The sequence below is a fragment of the Grampus griseus genome, assembly GCF_964374135.1.
Source record: "Grampus griseus genome assembly, chromosome: 20".
Classification (NCBI taxonomy): Eukaryota; Metazoa; Chordata; class Mammalia; order Artiodactyla; family Delphinidae; genus Grampus; species Grampus griseus.
In genome coordinates, this window is record NC_139014.1 from 55,214,165 (window position 1) to 55,232,697 (window position 18,533).

The window sequence follows — 18,533 nt, forward strand, 5'->3', positions numbered from 1 at the left end:
TAGAAATATTTCAGATAAAAAAAGGCAATTTCAGAACAGTAGTTTTTAAGCAAATGAGCTTCTAATTATTGAATTAGGGTATATACTGACTATTAGAGAATTTAATTTTTTAAATTAACAGTCTAAATTAATCTTTTAGACTCATGATACTATTTGATGTATTAGGGAAGTGTAGGTTAATAAAATTATGAGGGTTAGCGACTCATTACTTTGAAAATAGATAGGAATGACACTATATTCATATGGGTAGAAAAATGTTCAGACTATGTACTGTTATGACATTTCTTTACTCAATATTGTTTTTCAGCACAAAATCAGAACAAAGGAAGAATGGCATAAGCTCATCCAGCTCCTTACAGAATTCCAAATGAGGAATGTAGATTTCTTATATAGTAATCTTGAGTTCATTCTACCATTACCTGTTAATATCATTCCAGAAACAGAAAACTTTTCTGGTTCATCAGTAAGTGTGGACACCAATGCAGCAACAAAAAATATGAAATGTCTTGCTAGGAAACTTTCTGAAGGAGAGAAGCCATTGAAAAAGTCACAAAAAAAGAAACATAAGAAAAAGATGGTAATTTTAGATGATAGTGACTTATTTGACACCGAATTGGACTTTTCTGATGAATTTATTAGGCTTTCCTCTGCATCTTCTCCAAATTCAGAAGAAAGCAAAGCTAGAGATAAAGAAAGCAATCCAGAGACAAAGAAACTAAACACATGTCTAGAGTCAAACGTTGAATCTATTCCTCGTTCTCCTAAAACACCAGCAGAAAAGAAATATTCTGTCCTTGTTTCTCACTGTTTAAATTCTCTCACTGAGTTCATGGACAACATGTCCTTCTTAGATGCCCTTTTAACTGATGTAAGGGAACATAGGGAATTTGGTAAAAATGATTTTGGCTGGACAAATGGAAAGGTTAAAAGTGGACTTTGTGATGAGTTCAGTCTCGAGAGTAGTGATGGATGGACTTCTCAAAGCTCTGGAGAATTAAAGGCAGCTGTAGAAGCTCTCAGCTTTACTAAATGTTCTTCTACTATTTCAAAAGCATTGGAAACCTCCCTGAATTCTTGCAAGAAAGTAGGAAGAGATCCAACAAAAGAACTTACTTTTTATGTTTCGCAAAAGCGCAACAATGTACACTTCAGTCAGTCAGCAGCTAATTTAGAGTAAGTCTTGACTTCTGTTTACTTTTCATTTTTCAATAATAAATGATAAAGCGGAAATTATTAGTTTCTTTCTCTTACTAATTTTGAAATGCTGGCTTTATTGATCATGGTAAGCCCTTCATATTAATAATGTAGCTTCTAATGAGACAGTTAAGGAGACCAGCCTGATTGCTGGGAAGAAAAAGTGAGAGATTGGGGTGGGGGTTAGGTTTGGGAGACTCTTGGATAACAGGGAAGGGGTCTGGATTTGCTGTGCAGACAGCAGGTAGCCATTAAAGTCTTTTCAGTATGGGAGTGATTGATGTGTTGAAAATGATATAGAAAGTGAATCTGGAATACAGTTAATCTAGTCTAGACCAGAAGCAGGGAGAAGCAGAGACCAGCAGCTGGTTTTGGGATTGTTGCATTTTTATTGGGCATTAAAAATCAAAAAATAATGCATTACTTTTAATTTACAGCAGTGCTTGGAAGAGGATAGCAGTCATCAAAAGTGTGTTTTCTAGCCGATCTCTTCCGAACCTGGGTAATAGACAAGCTAGTATAATAGAATACTTGCCAACTCTGCGAAACATTTGTAAGACTGAGAAGCTAAAAGAACAAGGAAAAAGTAAAAGAAGGTAGTTTCTATAAAAACATTTTACATAACTATTTCAAGACTGATAAATATTCTCATCTGATGGAACTATTAATATTAAAGTATGTTTTTCCTTGTAATTTTGACAGATTCCTGCACTATCTTGAAGGAATTCATCTTAACATTTCAAAAGAGACTATGAACACTTTGGCAGCTGGCTTCCCTTAATATCCTACATTTACAGTGCCTTGTACAGATTCTTACATGGTCCTTAAGAGACATTTTTTTTTTTTTTTGCAGTACCCGGGCCTCTCACTGTTGTGGCCTCTCCCGTTGCGGAGCACAGGCTCCGGACGCGCAGGCTCAGCGGCCATGGCTCACGGGCCCAGCCGCTCCGCAGCATGTGGGATCTTCCCGGACCAGGGCATGAACCCGTGTCCCCTGAATCGGCAGGCGGACTCTCAACCACTGCGCCACCAGGGAAGCCCAAGAGACATTTTTATAGTGATTTTCATGGAAGAGTTTATTTCTCTTAATGTACATTTAAAACATACTATTTGTATATTTCTTATTAGTGTGTAAATATTTTAAATGAAAATTACAGATTGTATTTATAATTGTGGTAGTGGTGGGGTTTTTTGAATTTTTTTGTATTATCTGATTTAGCGTTGTTGGAGTATTTTTGTATGTGTGTGAGCTGTTTCTAGAAGGTAGAGTTCACTGAATATTTCTAAAGGTGCTTCAGTGCTAAACTAATCCATAATTTTTCCCCTTCTGGTGACCCTTTATCCACGCTGTGAATGTGAATCACCTAGGTGATAATCTTTTTTAAAAATAAGTTTACACAGGGCTTCCCTGGTGGCGCAGTGGTTGAGAGTCTGCCTGCCAGTGCAGGGGACACGGGTTCAAGCCCTGGTCTGGGAAGATCCCACATGCCGCGGAGCAGCTGGGCCCGTGAGCCACAGCTACTGAGCCTGCGCATCTGGAGCCTGTGCTCCGCAACAAGAGAGGCCGCGACAGTGAGAGGCCCGCGCACCGCGATGAAGAGTGGCCCCTGCTCACCGCAACTAGAGAAAGCCCTCGCACAGAAATGAAGACCCAACACAGCCAAAATAAATAAATAAATAAATAAAATAAGTTTATACAATCCAAAATACAAAATAGCATGTATAATACATAAGCAAACTTCCTAGGAAAGAAATTTCAAAAAGTAAGATCTTCCTGATAAAATTATTTTTAGCGTACTCATCCAGTATATTTTTACCATGTGAATCACTGAACGCTGACAAGTTGAAATCAAGATTATAAATTGTAGTTTTCGTAAATCTTTTTTAGCAACCATACAAATGTGATATCTTGTATATTTTGACAATTCAAATCATTTGTACATTTTTCTTGTATTTTTATATCATTGGTGTTTTATTTCATAAAGATATTAATGATAATATAAATATTTTGGACAAACTGCTATTCACTGAAACTGTAACAAAGGATTCTACCCTAGGATTTCTACATGATAGCCATTTCGACTTAAGGTTATATTTTTGGAGAAAGTATATATTTTTAATTACAAGATTTTAAAATACCACATTTCACTTAAAATCATTTTTGCAATCAGATGTATCTGAAAATAGTTTCCTATTTCAAGTGTTTATATTATATATTAGCTTAATATTCAGTTACATTATCTGGTGAATTAATTTTCACTTCAAAAGATAAGGATCCTAATTTTGTACAGTTGAAAAATAGATGTATACCTGTGTACAAAATGTTTTTACCTCTTATTTGTTCAACCTACCTTTTCTTGTATTGATAGTACACTGATTTAATTAAAGGCTAAAGCTAAAAGACTGCAATGTTTAGAGAGTTCCAGATGTAATCATCTGGGTAAATATGGATATTGTATAGGCTTGGATATAGTCTATATCTTATAGGTTTTGTCCCTGTACAAAAGAGAATAACATCTAAGGCATTTTTTTAAGTATATGGATTTATTATTTTCTACTGAATGCAAAAGTCCACTACCTGTAGAGCATTTACCAGTTAATTTGGTCTTTAATTATTAGAAAATTCGGATAATCCTCATCAATTGAGGAACCAAAGTAAAATAACTCCATAGAATTGTATTTAAATGATCAAAAACCAAGAAATAATGGGGGTATTTTCCTCCCTAATAGGGACACATTTAATATCTTTTTTTTTTTAAGGTTAAGCCTAATTTTGGGAAATATTTTCTCAATTCTTAAAGGTTCCTGTAAGACTTAAGTTTTACTTTTGTGATCAAAGTAACCAAATTTTGATGACTCTTCAGTACTTAGCATCTTATCCTATAAATGTCTAATTTGGACACATTTCACTACAGCTATTTCTAGAAATGTTGAGAAGTAGAATGCCACACATCTGGCATGAACAATTGAATGGTTGGTGAAACTGTTTACTAAAGTATAAAACAATGGCAAATGATGTGGTCTGGAGGAAAGAGAATGATTTCAGATGTGTACTTGGAGGTATCTACAACAGTTACAAGGTGGAGATGCTCACGTATACAGTCACATATGTAGAGATTTACATGTGCACGGCCACAGTCTAGAGTGTACATCAGACTGCCTAGGGAGTTGGAGGTGCTGGAAGGGAGGACTTCTATGTATTTTATAGATTTCTGATTATTTGAATTTTTTTTTCCCAACAAGTATATTTCACTTTTAGATTAAAGGAAAGAAAAGACTTAATGTTTGACATCAGAGAGACTTGGGTTCAGTATAGGTGAGATATAATGAGGGCCTGAACTAAGGCAAATCTAATGGAAATGGAGAGATGTGGGGAAAAAAGTGCTACTTTTCTCAAAAGATGGTCTGTTAAGTAAAATATTTCAAAGTTTAGGGCTTCCCTGGTGGCGCAGTGGTTAAGAATCCTCCTGCCAATGCAGGGGACACGGGTTCGAGCCCTGGTCCGGGAAGATCCCACATGCCACAGAGCAGCTAAGCCCGTACACCACAGCTACAGAACCTGCTCTCTAGAGCCCACGAGCCACAACTACTGAGCCCGTGTGCCACAACTACTGAAGGCCGCACACCTAGAGCCCGTGCTCCGCAACAAGAGAAGCCACTGCAATGAGAAGCCCACGCACCACAACGAAGAGTAGCCCCTGCTCGCTGCAACTAGAGAAAGGCCCGCGCACAGTAACGAATACTCAATGCAGACCCAAAAAAAAAAAATTTCAAAGTTTAAAAATGAGCCTATTGAACTTCCCTGGCATTCCAGTGGTTAAGACTCCACACTTCCACTGTAGGGGGTACAGGTTCAATCCCTGGTTGGGGAACTAAGATCCTGCATGCTGCATGGTGCAGCCAAAAAAAAAAAAAAAAAAAGCCTATTAAACAAAGCTTATTTGTTTGGGGCTTAATAGATTGAGCTGATGAAAACTCCCTTCTGGAGGCAGTGCATCAAACCACATTGTACTTTCAGAGTAAGAAGAGGATTCTACAAGCTGTGTATTCAGTTATATTTAGCTTTATTCCCATGATGAGCACCATCCAGAAAAATCATTATTCCCTATTTTAACAGTATGAAAATAATGCAAATCCTTTAGTAGAGATGGCATTTGCCTTTCAAGGAAGATAACTTTGTTTCTTGTTTTGGATGTTTAGGGAACATCTTATTTTTTAACGCTTAAACCCAAAAGGCACAGAATCTCGTATTTATTGATTTAGCCTTGGTTTATTATTGTGTAAACCACTCAGTAGCCAAAAGTCTGACTTGAAACATCTAAATACACTCAAACTTATGTTTTCTTCTCCATTAACACGGATGTTCAAAACAGTTGGTTTTAAAACTTCAGACCTAATAAATATAAATTAATATGACATTAAGAACATGTAACATACTAACCTCAGAATTTTAAGATTCAGTATTAAAAACTGCCAATTCATAAAAGGCAATAGCTTGTAATAATGAATCATATAACTCTTCTACCCTGTATTGTTCAGTAGATGAAAACATCTGTCTGTAGTGGACTATCTTATCTAGTGGGAAGAATACCCGCGGCTCTTCTTTCAGTACAGACTCTGAGAGGAGCTGCTTCACTACCTCTTTTCCACTAGTCCGTGTGTCACCAATCATGAGTTCAAAGTGCTTCCCCACTGCATTTCGATTCATGCTCAGCACCTGATGATGGCCATCCTGGGTAAAAGTTGTATTCAGCAAGGCATACAGCATGGCTTCCATGATATGAAAATGTAATAGTATAGGAAACAGAGATGAGTTCTGAAATGAAGGTCCTGTTTTCTCCAGGACATAGAAGTCGGCTTTAGGCATCTTTGAAATAACTGAAGAAATCTTTTTTTTTTGGGTGGGGGGGGGGGAAGGAGGGAAGATAAAATAAGTGAACAGAAATAATTCATTAAGTTTTATTGTTTGGGCCCCCTCTCTGTCCCACTTCTACTTTTTAAATATATAACTTACATAATATTGCTATTGACAATTTTGAAGTAATTGAAAAAGCATTTTATGAAGGGGTCAGGACAGCCAAGTTCTTTCTAGTAGGAACAAGCTGAGCTAAAACAAGTCAGTTAATCCTCCTAATTACTAGTTTCTTCATCTGTACAATGGGCTTCATAATTCCTAAAAACTATATTGGCTTTAAGATTAGACACAATTGTCTTATTTAGCTTTTAAAAAATTCTAGGGTAGAGTATAGGGTTGGAATAACTAGCCTAGAATCAATCACCTCTGCAACTGACTAATCACATCATATACTTGATCGAACCAGTTTTCATAGATATAATCAGGATGATCATTACTTACTGCCCATCTCACCAGGTTTTGAAGACTAAATGAGACAATAAGTAATAGTGTTTGAAGAATAAGCTTTATAAAAATAAAAATAAGAAAAAAGAATAAGCTTTATAAATATGGTAATGAAGTTTCTTAACATTTAGAGTAATATACTTTACCACTGATTTTCTCAGGATCTGCCTTTGATTCATAAGGCATTTCTTAAAATAAATGATTCAATTTTAAAAAAATCATAAGTGATGGAAAATACAGGAATGGGTGAATAATAAGTACCCAAAGAAAATCCATCCTTACTATCTTATTTCATTCCTTTTAGGACTAAAAGACTACACAAGGAGCTCTAGCAGGTAGGGATTTGGAGGTGTAACTGCCTTACCTCTTCTAAATAGACCGACGATAGGTATGTTCCTTTCATCAATCGGCAGTATTCAGTTTGCTGCCAGTCCAGCACTGCCAGTTTACGATCAAGGTGAGCCCAGGCAATTCTTCGAGTACCAGAAACAATGGATACAATACTATTAATTGCCTAGAACAAAAAAGGCTGGTTTAATTACAAGTGTAAACATTTTAACAGATGTAAAATTTAAGATACAAACTCAGAAATCCAAATTAGTTTATTAATAGAAATATATTTACAGTTTATAAACTAAGAATTGTTAAAGAGTAATTATTATTAAAAGGTAACCAGTAGCAGTCTTTTACTTGTTAAACAGAACTTTTACTTGTTCTCAGCAACTAGCTCAAAGTAGGCATTCAAACATTCAGATGTTGCTGGGGAATGTGCTGGATACTGGGAAACAAGGGACATAACCATATATTATAAGAAATGCCACCATACAAGTTACACTGTAGAGAGGAGGAATGGTCAGGAAGACTTATTGGAGGACTAGGAGAATGAGTAAAATGGTAAACGGGGAGTTATTTCACCCAGATGTCTGCAAATACAGGCTGACACCTCTCACTCAGGCAGTGGAATAAAGAGTGCAAGTGGGAAAAGGGCAGAGGGGTAGGCAAATTTCTGCAAAAAGTAACTTCCTTTATCCTGAGAGCTACAGGGAGCCACCAAAGCATACAACATTCAGGTGTAACACGAGATATACATTTCAGAAAGAACATGGACAGCTGTGTGGAAGATGACGGGAGGCATCTAGACTAGAGGTGGGGATATGTGTTAGGTACCTGTTGCACGACAAAGTACTAAGAATCTAGGTCACAGTGAAGAAGCACAAGAAACAGATCAGAAGTAATAGGAGTAGAATTAATATGTGAGATGAAGGAGGAGCCTAGGAAAACAGCCATATATCTTCTCAACATTCCTCCTAAGTAAGTCTTGCCCAGACCTACTTCTCTACATCCACTGTCCTTTCTTCCTAGAATGCCTTCCTCTTCCTGCTAGCCTAGTTAGCTCTCCATGATCCAGGCTGAGTTCTTCTAGTAAAGATTCCCCAACCCACAGATCTCTCCTCTAAATTGCCAATTTACTACCTGTACATCTCATTCTTTGAGAATAACCATATAATAGATTATCTATTTATATGTGTATCTCTGGGCCCACCAACTAAACTATAATCTGCCTGAAGAACCCCGTCTTGGTGCCCAGAATAGTGCTTCGGTTCTCAAATATTTAGGCAGTATAAGACGCATTAAGAAAAAAAGAGTATACCTTAAGTCTCTCTCTTCCTATTTCTGGTTTGATGAGCTTTCTCAAGAGCCGATTTTCCTGTAACTTCCTTTTTTTCCCTCCAGTCTCTGGATTAAGAATGGAGTTACAAACTTGAATGGTGGTTTTATACTGGAACAAGGGCACATTCATTAAACTCTCCAAATTCTGAAATGGCCCAAACTTTTCTCTGTGCTCTACAATACTGAGGGACTTTTTTCCACGAAGCAATGTGAAAGCTTCAAGTTCTTTATTAGACGCTGTATTCAACACATGCAAGATGGAAGCCTGCTGTTCTGAAGAGAAGAGCTTGTCAAGTGCCTTTCCAGACTCCTTTGCGTTTTCATCAGAAAAATCAACATGGGGAATAATTTTCTTTGGTGCAGTGGATTTTTTCCGACAGCAGGAATTATGTAGGCCCTGGAATAAGGAGAACCCTAATGGAACTGGAAAACATCTCCACCTCCCTGAAAGGAAATTTTAGCAAAATGTAAGTTGAGACGTCTTAGTTCCTTTTAGCGTTAGTTGTGGCCTAACCAGAGCCTTTGCAAAGTGACATTGACTTTCCTATAATTTAACAACTAGTGGGGCTTCCCTGGTGGCGCAGTGGTTAAGAATCCGCCTGCCAATGCAGGGACCAAGGGTTCGAGCCCTGGTCCGGGAAGATCCCACATGCCGCGGAGCAACTAAGCCCGTGTGCCACAGCTACTGAGCCTGCGCTCTACAGCCCGCGAGCCACAACTACTGAAAACCGCGTGCCTAGAGCCCGTGCTCCACAAAGAGAGAAGCCACCGCAATGAGAAGCCCGCCCACCACAACAAAGAGTGCCCCCCGCTCACCACAACTAGAGAAAGCCCGTGCGCAGCAACGAAGACCCAACGCAGCCAAATAGAAAGAAAGAACTAGTGGATCATATCCATAAGAGATATCTTCTGATTTCTATGGATAACGCCTAGGTTTTACTACCTAGAAATCTTATTTTATGTCCAAGAAGCATGTATTTAAAAAATGATTTCAACTGCTTAACGTTTTTGAAATTTTTAACCTTAGAGAAATCTTTTTCCAATTAATAGATCTTTTAAACAATATTTATCTTCAATAGTTTCTTTCTCATCCAGTGGAACCAAATAAAACTAAATTTTAGGGAATTCTCTGGCGGTCCAGTGGTTTAGGACTTGGTGCTTTCACTGCCAGGGCCAGGGTTCAATCCCTGGTGGGGGAACTAAGATCCCGCAAGCCACATGGCTCAGCCAAAAATAAAGAGAAAAACCAAATTTTATACGTTTATAATAAATGTTTTAGCTGAGTGGTAGGTTTAAGGGCGTTTTTTATTTTCTTTTGTACACTTTTCAAGATTTCTACCATGACTATATTTCTACAAAGAAGAAAAACCATATAAAGAGCAACTTTGTAAAACCAATGGAAACTTTGACATTGCGGCCACAGAACAATAACGCATCCAGAAGCAAGCAAGCAGCCGTTGGACTCTGAACCCTCCGCCCTCGGCGCAGTCCGAGGAGTCGCTCGTGGACCCCTAACCCAGGGAAGAAAGCACAATCGCTCCTAGGCTCGGCGACCAGAACCGCCCCGTCAACTCAGCGGGGACTCCAAGAAGGAGACCTGGACACGGGACCCAAGGGGGAAATACTCCAGGACCAGGGGCTAATGTCAGACGGGAGATTCACCCAGTATTGCAGGCACCCTACCTCCCGCCAAGAGGAGACTAGGGACGTTCATCTTCCACGTTAAAGCAGTAGAGTCCCGCCCCCGTCTTCCTCCACTAACTTCCGGTTCCTGCGTGCTTCGCCCAAAAGCGCCCGGCCTTTCAGTAAAAAGGTTCCAGCGGAAGCAGCGTGCCGGCCGGCCCGAGGTTGTTCCCGCTGGGCTGTTGGCAGCCGCTCCGCTGCGCCTCTGGGCAGACGCCGGCCGGGATTGTGCCGGGATCCGGAGCCCCCGGGTGCGCCGCAGGCTCCTTCCACTGCATCCGGGAAACGGCCTCGCCCTCTCCGGCCCGTGACTGCCGGTGAGCAGAATGTCTGGGAAGAGAACGCCTGGGCGGGTTTTAGCCTGTAGTTGGCAAGATCCCTCCTCTGGGGAGACTCTCTGGGTTTATTATCTAGGCATACAGATTGATGAGCTCCTATTGGGGCCCCGCCTAGAGTCTGGTGGGGGAGCGTGGGCAGGAACATACATAACCAAATCACCAGGCAAAATGGAATAACTGGGACAGGTGCGAGGTGGTGTTTCAGGAGCTCAAGGGGGGAACTGTGTGAAGGCAGACTTCAAGGAAGGGAGAGGTAGGAAGAGGTGGCTTTGACACTGGGCCTCGAAGGTATCCTATTTGGAAGAGATGGAGGCAGCCGAGGCTGGCTCCAAATTTGGCTGGGCCTCGAATGCAGAATGGATCAGCTGAATAGTTCCATGAGGTAACTCGAAACCACCGGGGCTTTTGTAGAGTCAGATTTGAGGTGTGTTTCTAAAAATTTGGGCATATGTCGAAGTGTGAGGCTGGATTGGAGGTAAAGAGCCTAGTAGCAAAGTGTATTTGGAAGCTAGTGTATCTTCTCAAGGGACAGGCAACCATAAGGAATTGAACCTGGGAGGCTGTGTGATCAGGCCACTCAGGATGGCTGTTCTCTTGCTCTCTGTACATACCCTGCTGGAACAGTCCCTGCTTCTCCTACACCCTACTCAGGTGGCTGACCTTCGCTCCTAATCATGGAGCCTAATCAGTAAATGCCTTTGTACTTGCCCCCGGCCCCTGCTAGTGATTTTTCTAATCTATAGCCCAAAACATCTCCACTGGGATAGTTTATCAAAGGGGCAGTGAGGGGCTGTGCTCCTCTGCTGGTTTCCCTGGTAACCAATGTACCCACCTGACGTCATTTCCCTCTATAACTGGTAACCTCTCCCCCCCCCCCCCCGCACCCAATGAAGACTGCTACCATGTCCTGCCCTCCACCATGTGGGGCTGCTCCAGAACCCTTTTGCTTCATATGTGTAAGATCCCTTATCCATTAAACCATTGATGTCTCTGTTGCTAACTCTGGGTTCTTTCAGGAAAGATGGGACGACTTTAGCTAATTTTGTGAAAAACAGGGAAGTCAGGAGGGCGGTGGCTTTGGGAGGGAAAGATGGTGTGTTTGCGTTTTTATGAGGCAGCAGTGTCTGTGTAGCTACTGTCCAGGAGGTGGTGGAGATGTGGCCAGTTATAAGTACTCATGAGAATTCTAAGATTCTTGCCAATTTCTGCGGAACTTAGGAATCCAACACAAAATAAAGCCAACTTTTTGTGCAAAATTCTCCAAATCAATGGGAAATAATTTCCTTTTAACTCCAAGGCTTATTCCACTTAATGAGGTGTTAGTGAGTTGAAATGTATCCCTCAAAAAAGATTGTGGCCTTATTTGGAAAGAGGGTCATTGCAAACAATCAGTTAAGATTAAAATGCTGTCACACTCCAGGGGGTGGGGGGCAGCTAATCTGATATGACTGGTGTCCTTATAAGAAGAGGACCCTGTGAATGCAGGTGAAAATGGGGGTGGAGTTTAGAATGATGCATCTACAAGCCAAGGCCAAGGGTCATCAGCAGGTCACACACACCACAAGCTGGGAGACAGGCATGGTGCAGATTTGCCTGCAGAAGGAACCAACCCTGCTTGCATCTTGATTTCAGGCTTCTGGGCTCCAGAACCGTGAAAGAATACATTTCTGTTGTTTTAAGCCACCCAGTTTATGGTGATTTGTTACAGCAGCCCTAGAAAACCAATACACGAGGCCATACGGAACACTGGTGATTGATGCTTTCTGAGATGCTGTGGTTCACTGGCAAGATACAACAAATGACTTGCTATCTGCACAACTTAGACAGTTTCTCATCCCCTCTGAACCTCAGCTTCCTCATTTGTGAAATGGAGGTAACGGTACCTGCCTCACACCGCCAGGAAATCCTGCTGAGAGGATTTCTCGTTAGAGACTGGATGCAGAGAGCCTGGCATAGAATAAGTGTTCAGTAAATGTTACTTCCCCTATTAAACTTTCATCTCTTCTTTGGAGCTGATTATTAATGACCTTGAGGGGAAACTCCCTCATTCCTCAGAGCATTCATTCAGAATTACTTTGACAAGAGCCTGGAAGTAGTAAGAGGCAACCACTACGCATGATTTACTGTAAATCAGAATCAGTGGGTTCAAAATGAAAGTCATCATCTTCCCCAGAAACTAGCCCCTCACTTCCCTGTTTTTGTTGCCCAGATACAGATAGCCCTGGCCCTTCCCATGCCTGTGTCTAGCCCGTTATCTAGTTCCTGTGTTTTCAAAACTTTTTTGAACGTGACCCAGGACACATTGATGATGTACGTGTGAAACAAAAGCTTTATTTAAAAATACTTGTACCAACAAGGACCTACTGTATAGCACAGGGAACTATACTAAGTATTTTGTAATAACCTATAATGGAAAAGAATCTGACAAAGAACATATATATATATATATATATATATATATATTTAACTGAATCACTTTGCTGTATGCCTGAAACTAACACAGCATGGTAAATCAACTATATATCAATTTAAAAAAAGAGAGAGGGGCTTCCCTGGTGGCGCAGTGGTTAAGAATCAGCTTGCCAATGCAGGGGACATGGGTTTGATCTCTGGTCTGGGAAGATCCCACATGCCACAGAGCAACTCAGCCCATGTGCCACAACTACTGAACCTGTACTCTAGAGCCCTTGAGTCACAACTACTGAGCCCACATGCCGCAACTACTGAAGCCTGCACACCTAGAGCCTGTGCTCTGCAACAAGAGAAGCCACCGCACTGAGAAGCCCGCGCACCTCAATGAAGAGTAGCCCCCACTTGACGCAACTAGAGAAAGCCCGCATGCAGCAACAAAGACCCAAAGGGGCCAAAAATAAATTAAAAAATAATAAAACTTTTAAATAAATAAATAGACAAATAGGTGAATTCCATCAGATTCTTCTGCATGACTATTTGAGCTTCCCCTGTTACACATGCCTGCCCGTTATTTCTTTCCTTCAGAAAGGAAAACACTTCCAACAAGGACCTACTGCATAGCACAGGAACTATATTCAATATTTTGTAATAACCTATAAGGGAAAAGAATCTGAAAAAGAACATATATATATTTACTTACATATATGTATAAATGAATTGCTGTGCTGTACACCTGAAACTAACATGATATTGTAAACCAACCGTACTTCAATTTTTAAAAATTTTGTTAAAAAGAGCAACCTAGGGCTTCCCTGGTGGCGCAGTGGTTGAGAATCTGCCTGGTAATGCAGGGGACACGGGTTCAAGCCCTAGTCTGGGAGGATCCCACATGCCGCGGAGCAACTAGGCCCGTGAGCCACAACTACTGAGCCTGCGCATCTGGAGCCTGTGCTCCGCAACATGAGAGGCCACGATAGTGAGAGGCCCCTGCACCGCGATGAAGAGTGGCCCCTGCTTGCCACAACTAGAGAAAGCCCTCGCACAGAAACGAAGACCCAACACAGCAAAAATAAATAAATAAAATAATAATTACATCTGCAAACATCCTTTAAAAAAAAAAAAGAGCAACCTAAATGTCCATCAGCAGAGGAATGGATAAAGAAGATGTGGTACATATATACAGTGGAATATTACTCAGACATAAAAAAGAACAAAATAATGACATTTGCAGGAACATGGATGGGCTTAGAGATTGTCATACTGAGTGAAGTAAGACATAGACACTGAAAGACAAATATCATATGATATCGCTTATATGTGGAATCTAAAAAAATCATATAAATGAACTTATTTACAAAACAGAAGTAGAGTCACAGATGTAGAAGACAGACTTATGGTTACCAGGGGATAAGGGGGGGGAGGGATAAACTGGAGATTGGGATTGATGTACACACTACATATATAAAATAGATAACTAATAAGAACCTACTGTATAGCACAGGGAACTCAATACTCTGTAATGGCCTATATGAGAAAAGAATCTAAAAAATGAGTGGATATATGTATACATATAACTGATTGACTTTGCTGTACAACTGAAACTAACATAACTGTAAATCAGCTATACTCCAATAAAAATTAAAAAAAAAATTTTTAAAGAAAGGAAAACACTTTTGTGACCTCAAGTCCTCTCACTTTATTGTTTATTATTTTTTACCCCCACTCATTTCTTCATTTATTTCACAAATATTTATCAAATCCCTGTGTTGCTGCAGACAGTTGCCGGGGATAAAATGGAGGGCACACTGACGTGGCCCTGTCTTCACGAAGCTTAGAGGAGTGAGGGAGACCAACTACAGTAGATTGTGGTGCTTGAAAATACAGTGTTAAAGAGGGAAAATACAGCGTTAAAGAGGGAAAAGGCTTTGGGCACAAAGTTACTCACTACAGTGTTATGTATAACAGCGAAAAATCAGTCACCATCTATGTATCCAACAATAAAGAAATACATATACCCCATGGACGATTACATAGCTATTAAAATGATGTCATGCATAGAGAATGGACTTGAGGACATGGGGAAGGGGAAGGGTAAGCTGGGATGAAGTGAGAGACATATATACATTGACATATATACACTACCAAATGTAAAATAGATAGCTAGTGGGAAGCAGCCGCATAGCACAGGGAGATCAGCTCGGTGCTTGTGACCACCCAGAGGGGTGGGATAGGGAGGGTGGGAGGGAGATGCAAGAGGGAGGGGATATGAGGATATAGGTATACATATAGCTGATTCACTTTGCTACATAGCAGAAACTAGCACAACATTGTAAAGCAATTATACTCCAATAAAGATGTTAAAAAAAATGATGTCATGAAGCATCTATAGTAATATGATAAGAGATATAATGTAAAGAAATTTTTAAAAGGATATAAAATTGTATGAAAAATATGGTCCCAATGATCAAAAGATGTATAAAAGACCAGAAGGAAATTTATGAAATATTAATCAATATTAGTGGTAGGACCATTAAAAAACACCATTAGGTTGAACTGCATGACATTACTACTTTTGTAAGTCAACTTTATACATTTCAACATAATATTTTGTTGAAAAGGGCTCAAGATGAACTTGGATTTGAATCCCAGCTCCAGTACTCTGTATCATCCAGTATGTATCATCTCAGTTGTGTAACTGTGGTAAAATGGTTAGAATGGCCAATTTTATTTATTTAAAAAATTTATTTATTTATTGGCTGCGTTGGGTCTTCGTTGCTGTGCGCGGGCTTATCATTGCAGTGGCTTCTCTTGTTGCGGAGCACGGGCTCTAGGCACGCGGGCTTCAGTAGTTGTGGCTCGAGGGCTCTAGAGCGCAGGCTCAGTAGTTGTGGCGCACAGGCTTAGCTGCTCCGCAGCATGTGGGATCTTCCCGGACCAGGGCTTGAACCCATGACCCCTGTATTGGCAGGTGGATTCTTAACCACTGAGCTCCCAGGGAAGTCCCTAAATGGCCAATTTTATGTTATAGAGATTTTGCCACAATATTTTTAAAAGTGAAAAAAAATCCAGTTATGGGAAGAGGACTAAAGGGAGAGCAGCCTTGTCCTGTGGGGTTTGCCAGACACCACAATAGAAGACCTGGATGTAAGCCCCTGTTCCCACCTTTGCTTGGCTATGATTAGGGTACCTTAACCTCTCATCCTCCATGAGGATAACAGGCTGCTCTCAGAGGGCTGTCATGGAACTCAAGTGTGATCAAATGGTGTGAAAGTCTCTGTAAAAACACTCAATATTTGTTAATTAGCATTATCCCTCTCCCTCTCCCCTCTCCCCAAAGAAAGAAAGAAGGAAAGAAAGAAACCCATCACCATGGGGACTTCCCTGGTACTCAGTGGTTAAGAATCCCCCTGCCAATGCAGGAGTCACGGGTTTGAGCCCTGGTCCGAGAAGATCCCACATGCCGCTGAGCAACTAAGCCCGTGCGCCACAACTACTGAGCCTGAGCTCTAGAGCCCACGAGCCACAACTACTGAGCCCGTGTGCTGCAACTACTGAAACCCGCGCGCCTACAGCCCGTGCTCCGCAACAAGAGAAGCCACCGCAATGAGAAGCCCGCGCACCGCAACGAAGAGGTGCCCCCGCTCGCAGCAACTGGAGAAAGCCTGCGTGCAGCAACGAAGACCCAACGCAGCCAAAAATAAAATAATAAATAAATTAAAAAAAAAAAAGAAACCCATCACCAACAAAGTTTAACAGTACCGCTTTTTGTTTGTTTTTGTTTCTTTTGTTTGTTTTTGGCAAACCTTGAGGCTTGAGATTCTGGTGTTTTTTGTTTGTTTGTTTGTTTTGTCTTTAGTTTTAGTTATTTTTTTGGCCACACCGCGGCATGTTGGATCATAGTTCTCCAACCAGGGATCGAACCCGCGCCCCCTGCAGTGGAAGTGCAGAGTTCTAACCACCGGACCGCCAGGGAAGTCCCTTGAAATTCTGTTAAATAGAAACTTCCAGAAATAAGGACGGGAAGAGAAGAAACTAAAGGAACCTCTCAATCTCTTGCTTCTCACCGTGAAGGAGATGATATATTTTCCCTTGGGTTGGCTTTTTTGGGACCTCCAGGGAGGGGACGCTGAATCTCAAGGTGTAAAGAGAGCAGCTCAGCGGGACAAAGGCACCCAAGAAGCTCCCCAACATCACTCTTCTGCCCTGGCAGCGGAGAAATGATGTCCTTTGCCTGTCCCCTCTTCGTCCCCCACTTCCCCCCTCGCCTTGCCTTCATACCTTAGGTTGCCTTTCCCAGATTTCTCCTGGGAGATTTATTTCTGTCCCTTTTTTCATCTAAAGCAGCGGAAATGAATCATCTTTCGGCCTGTTTGGTAAACAACCCCTTGCCCTCTGACCCCTCTCCGGGCTCTCTCCCTGGTCCCTCTGGAGAGGTTCCTAGGCTAGTCCTCACCCCCACAGTCAAGACCCTCCTTGGTGCTTACTCTTGGTAATGTCCCCTTCCCCCAGGGCCTGGAGGCTTGACCTCCTCCACCCGGGGGAAGATGGGAAATGACACAGAGCATTCCAACGGATGATCCCATGAGCTGACCAGAGGGGCAGGGGAAGCAAGGGAGCCACTGTTTTGAGGGCTTTGTGTGCCACGTCCTGGCTCATCTCAATGACCCTATTAGGTGATCTCTCGACCCTCGTTTTACAGATGAGGTGTCCAAGGCTCAGAGAAGTGAAGGAACTTGCCCAAGGCCACACAGCTGGTCAGTGATGAAGCCAAGATTCAAAGTCTGGATTCCTGAATTCATTCCATTATACCATGCTGCCCTATGTGTTCGCATGTGTATATGCATGTGTGTTGAATTGGGGATGCTGGCAGATCAGGTGCAACCCACCAGAATGGAAACCTAAGATGATGTGCATTAAGCCTTATGCATATGACAGATATTTGCCTACAGAGGGGATGGCAAGTGTGCACAGTGTGTGCCTTACCAGGAGTCTGTGGATCACTGAGGATGGGGTCAAAGAGGGACAGAGATGGGGGAGGGGGATTCACGAAATGCCCAGATTCAAGACCACCTAAGCCCTGCCCACACCTCATGGTGATGGAACTTCACAGATAGAAATGCCCAGCAGTGTCCCTATTGGTGAAGCCACACTTCCTGGGGGACACAGTCATGCGACTATTTATTAGACTTCTAAAAATGTGCAGGTGCTTCTTCTAGGAGCTGTGTGGGATACAGAAGTAAATCTTCTGACATCAGAGTATCTAGTGTGCGCATGTGTGTGTGTTGGGAGGGGAGGAGGAATTAACATAAATATATAAATAACTGTAATGCAAGATCGGTAGAAAATGCTCAGGGCCAAAGGGTGAAATGGATCCAATAACGGTTGGTATTCTAGCAAGACCAGAAGCTGGAGAGATTACTCCAGGCTAGGGATCAAGGAGGGCTTCCTGAGGAGGTGGCATATGAATGTCTCAAAGTCTCTGAGTAGATGTAGGATCTATAATACTTCAGGAGAACGCTTTAACAGAAGTTAGATCCTTTTTAATTTGCCAAGGACATATGCCCTTATTCCTCTTTTACAGAGGTGTAAACTGAGGCCCAGAGAGGTTGACCAGGTTGTCCACAGTCACAACGCTAGCCAGTGGCGGTCCAGGATTTGACCTCGGTCCAGGGTGACCGACTCCAAACCCTGCTCTGGGTCCCTGCCGGGCGGGCGTGCGCCTTAGAGAGGAACGCAGCCCGCAAACAGGACGTGCCGGGGGCGGGACAGAGGGTCCAGGAGGGGCGGGGCTTAAAGTCCTGAGGGGCGGGACAGGCGGCGCGGGCGGGCTAGAGGCGCCGGGTTTGCGTCCCGCTCCACCTGCGGGCGAAGGCGCT

At 41.9% G+C, this 18,533-nt stretch overlaps 2 protein-coding genes across 3 annotated transcripts in view; one reads left to right on the forward strand and one right to left on the reverse strand.

The window, feature by feature from the left end:
* ATAD5 (ATPase family AAA domain containing 5) overlaps positions 1 to 2,047 on the forward strand; it is a gene marked incomplete at its 5' end in the record, with an annotated part of 35,964 nt that extends 33,917 nt beyond the window's left edge. Inside the window, 3 exons of the mRNA XM_082679801.1 lie at positions 308 to 1,173; positions 1,632 to 1,790; positions 1,897 to 2,047. Of these exons, the coding sequence (XP_082535927.1) occupies positions 308 to 1,173; positions 1,632 to 1,790; positions 1,897 to 1,975 (1,104 nt within the window). The 3' untranslated portion in view covers positions 1,976 to 2,047. The remainder of the gene's footprint in view (positions 1 to 307; positions 1,174 to 1,631; positions 1,791 to 1,896) is intronic.
* A 3,098-nt stretch (positions 2,048 to 5,145) lies between these two features.
* TEFM (transcription elongation factor, mitochondrial) lies at positions 5,146 to 9,984 on the reverse strand. Of its 2 annotated transcripts, none has more exons than XM_082678346.1 (4): positions 9,908 to 9,984; positions 8,205 to 8,668; positions 6,918 to 7,067; positions 5,146 to 6,082 (listed from the first exon to the last, which is right to left on the reverse strand). In XM_082678346.1, exons 1-4 carry the CDS (start codon positions 9,936 to 9,938, stop codon positions 5,645 to 5,647), a joined length of 1,083 nt encoding a protein of 360 aa, XP_082534472.1. In that variant the 5' UTR covers positions 9,939 to 9,984; the 3' UTR covers positions 5,146 to 5,644. The 2 variants fall into 2 exon arrangements, with proteins under 2 accessions (XP_082534472.1, XP_082534471.1); XM_082678345.1 differs by having other exon boundaries at positions 9,887 to 9,968.
* Between the last annotated feature and the right edge of the window lie 8,549 nt (positions 9,985 to 18,533).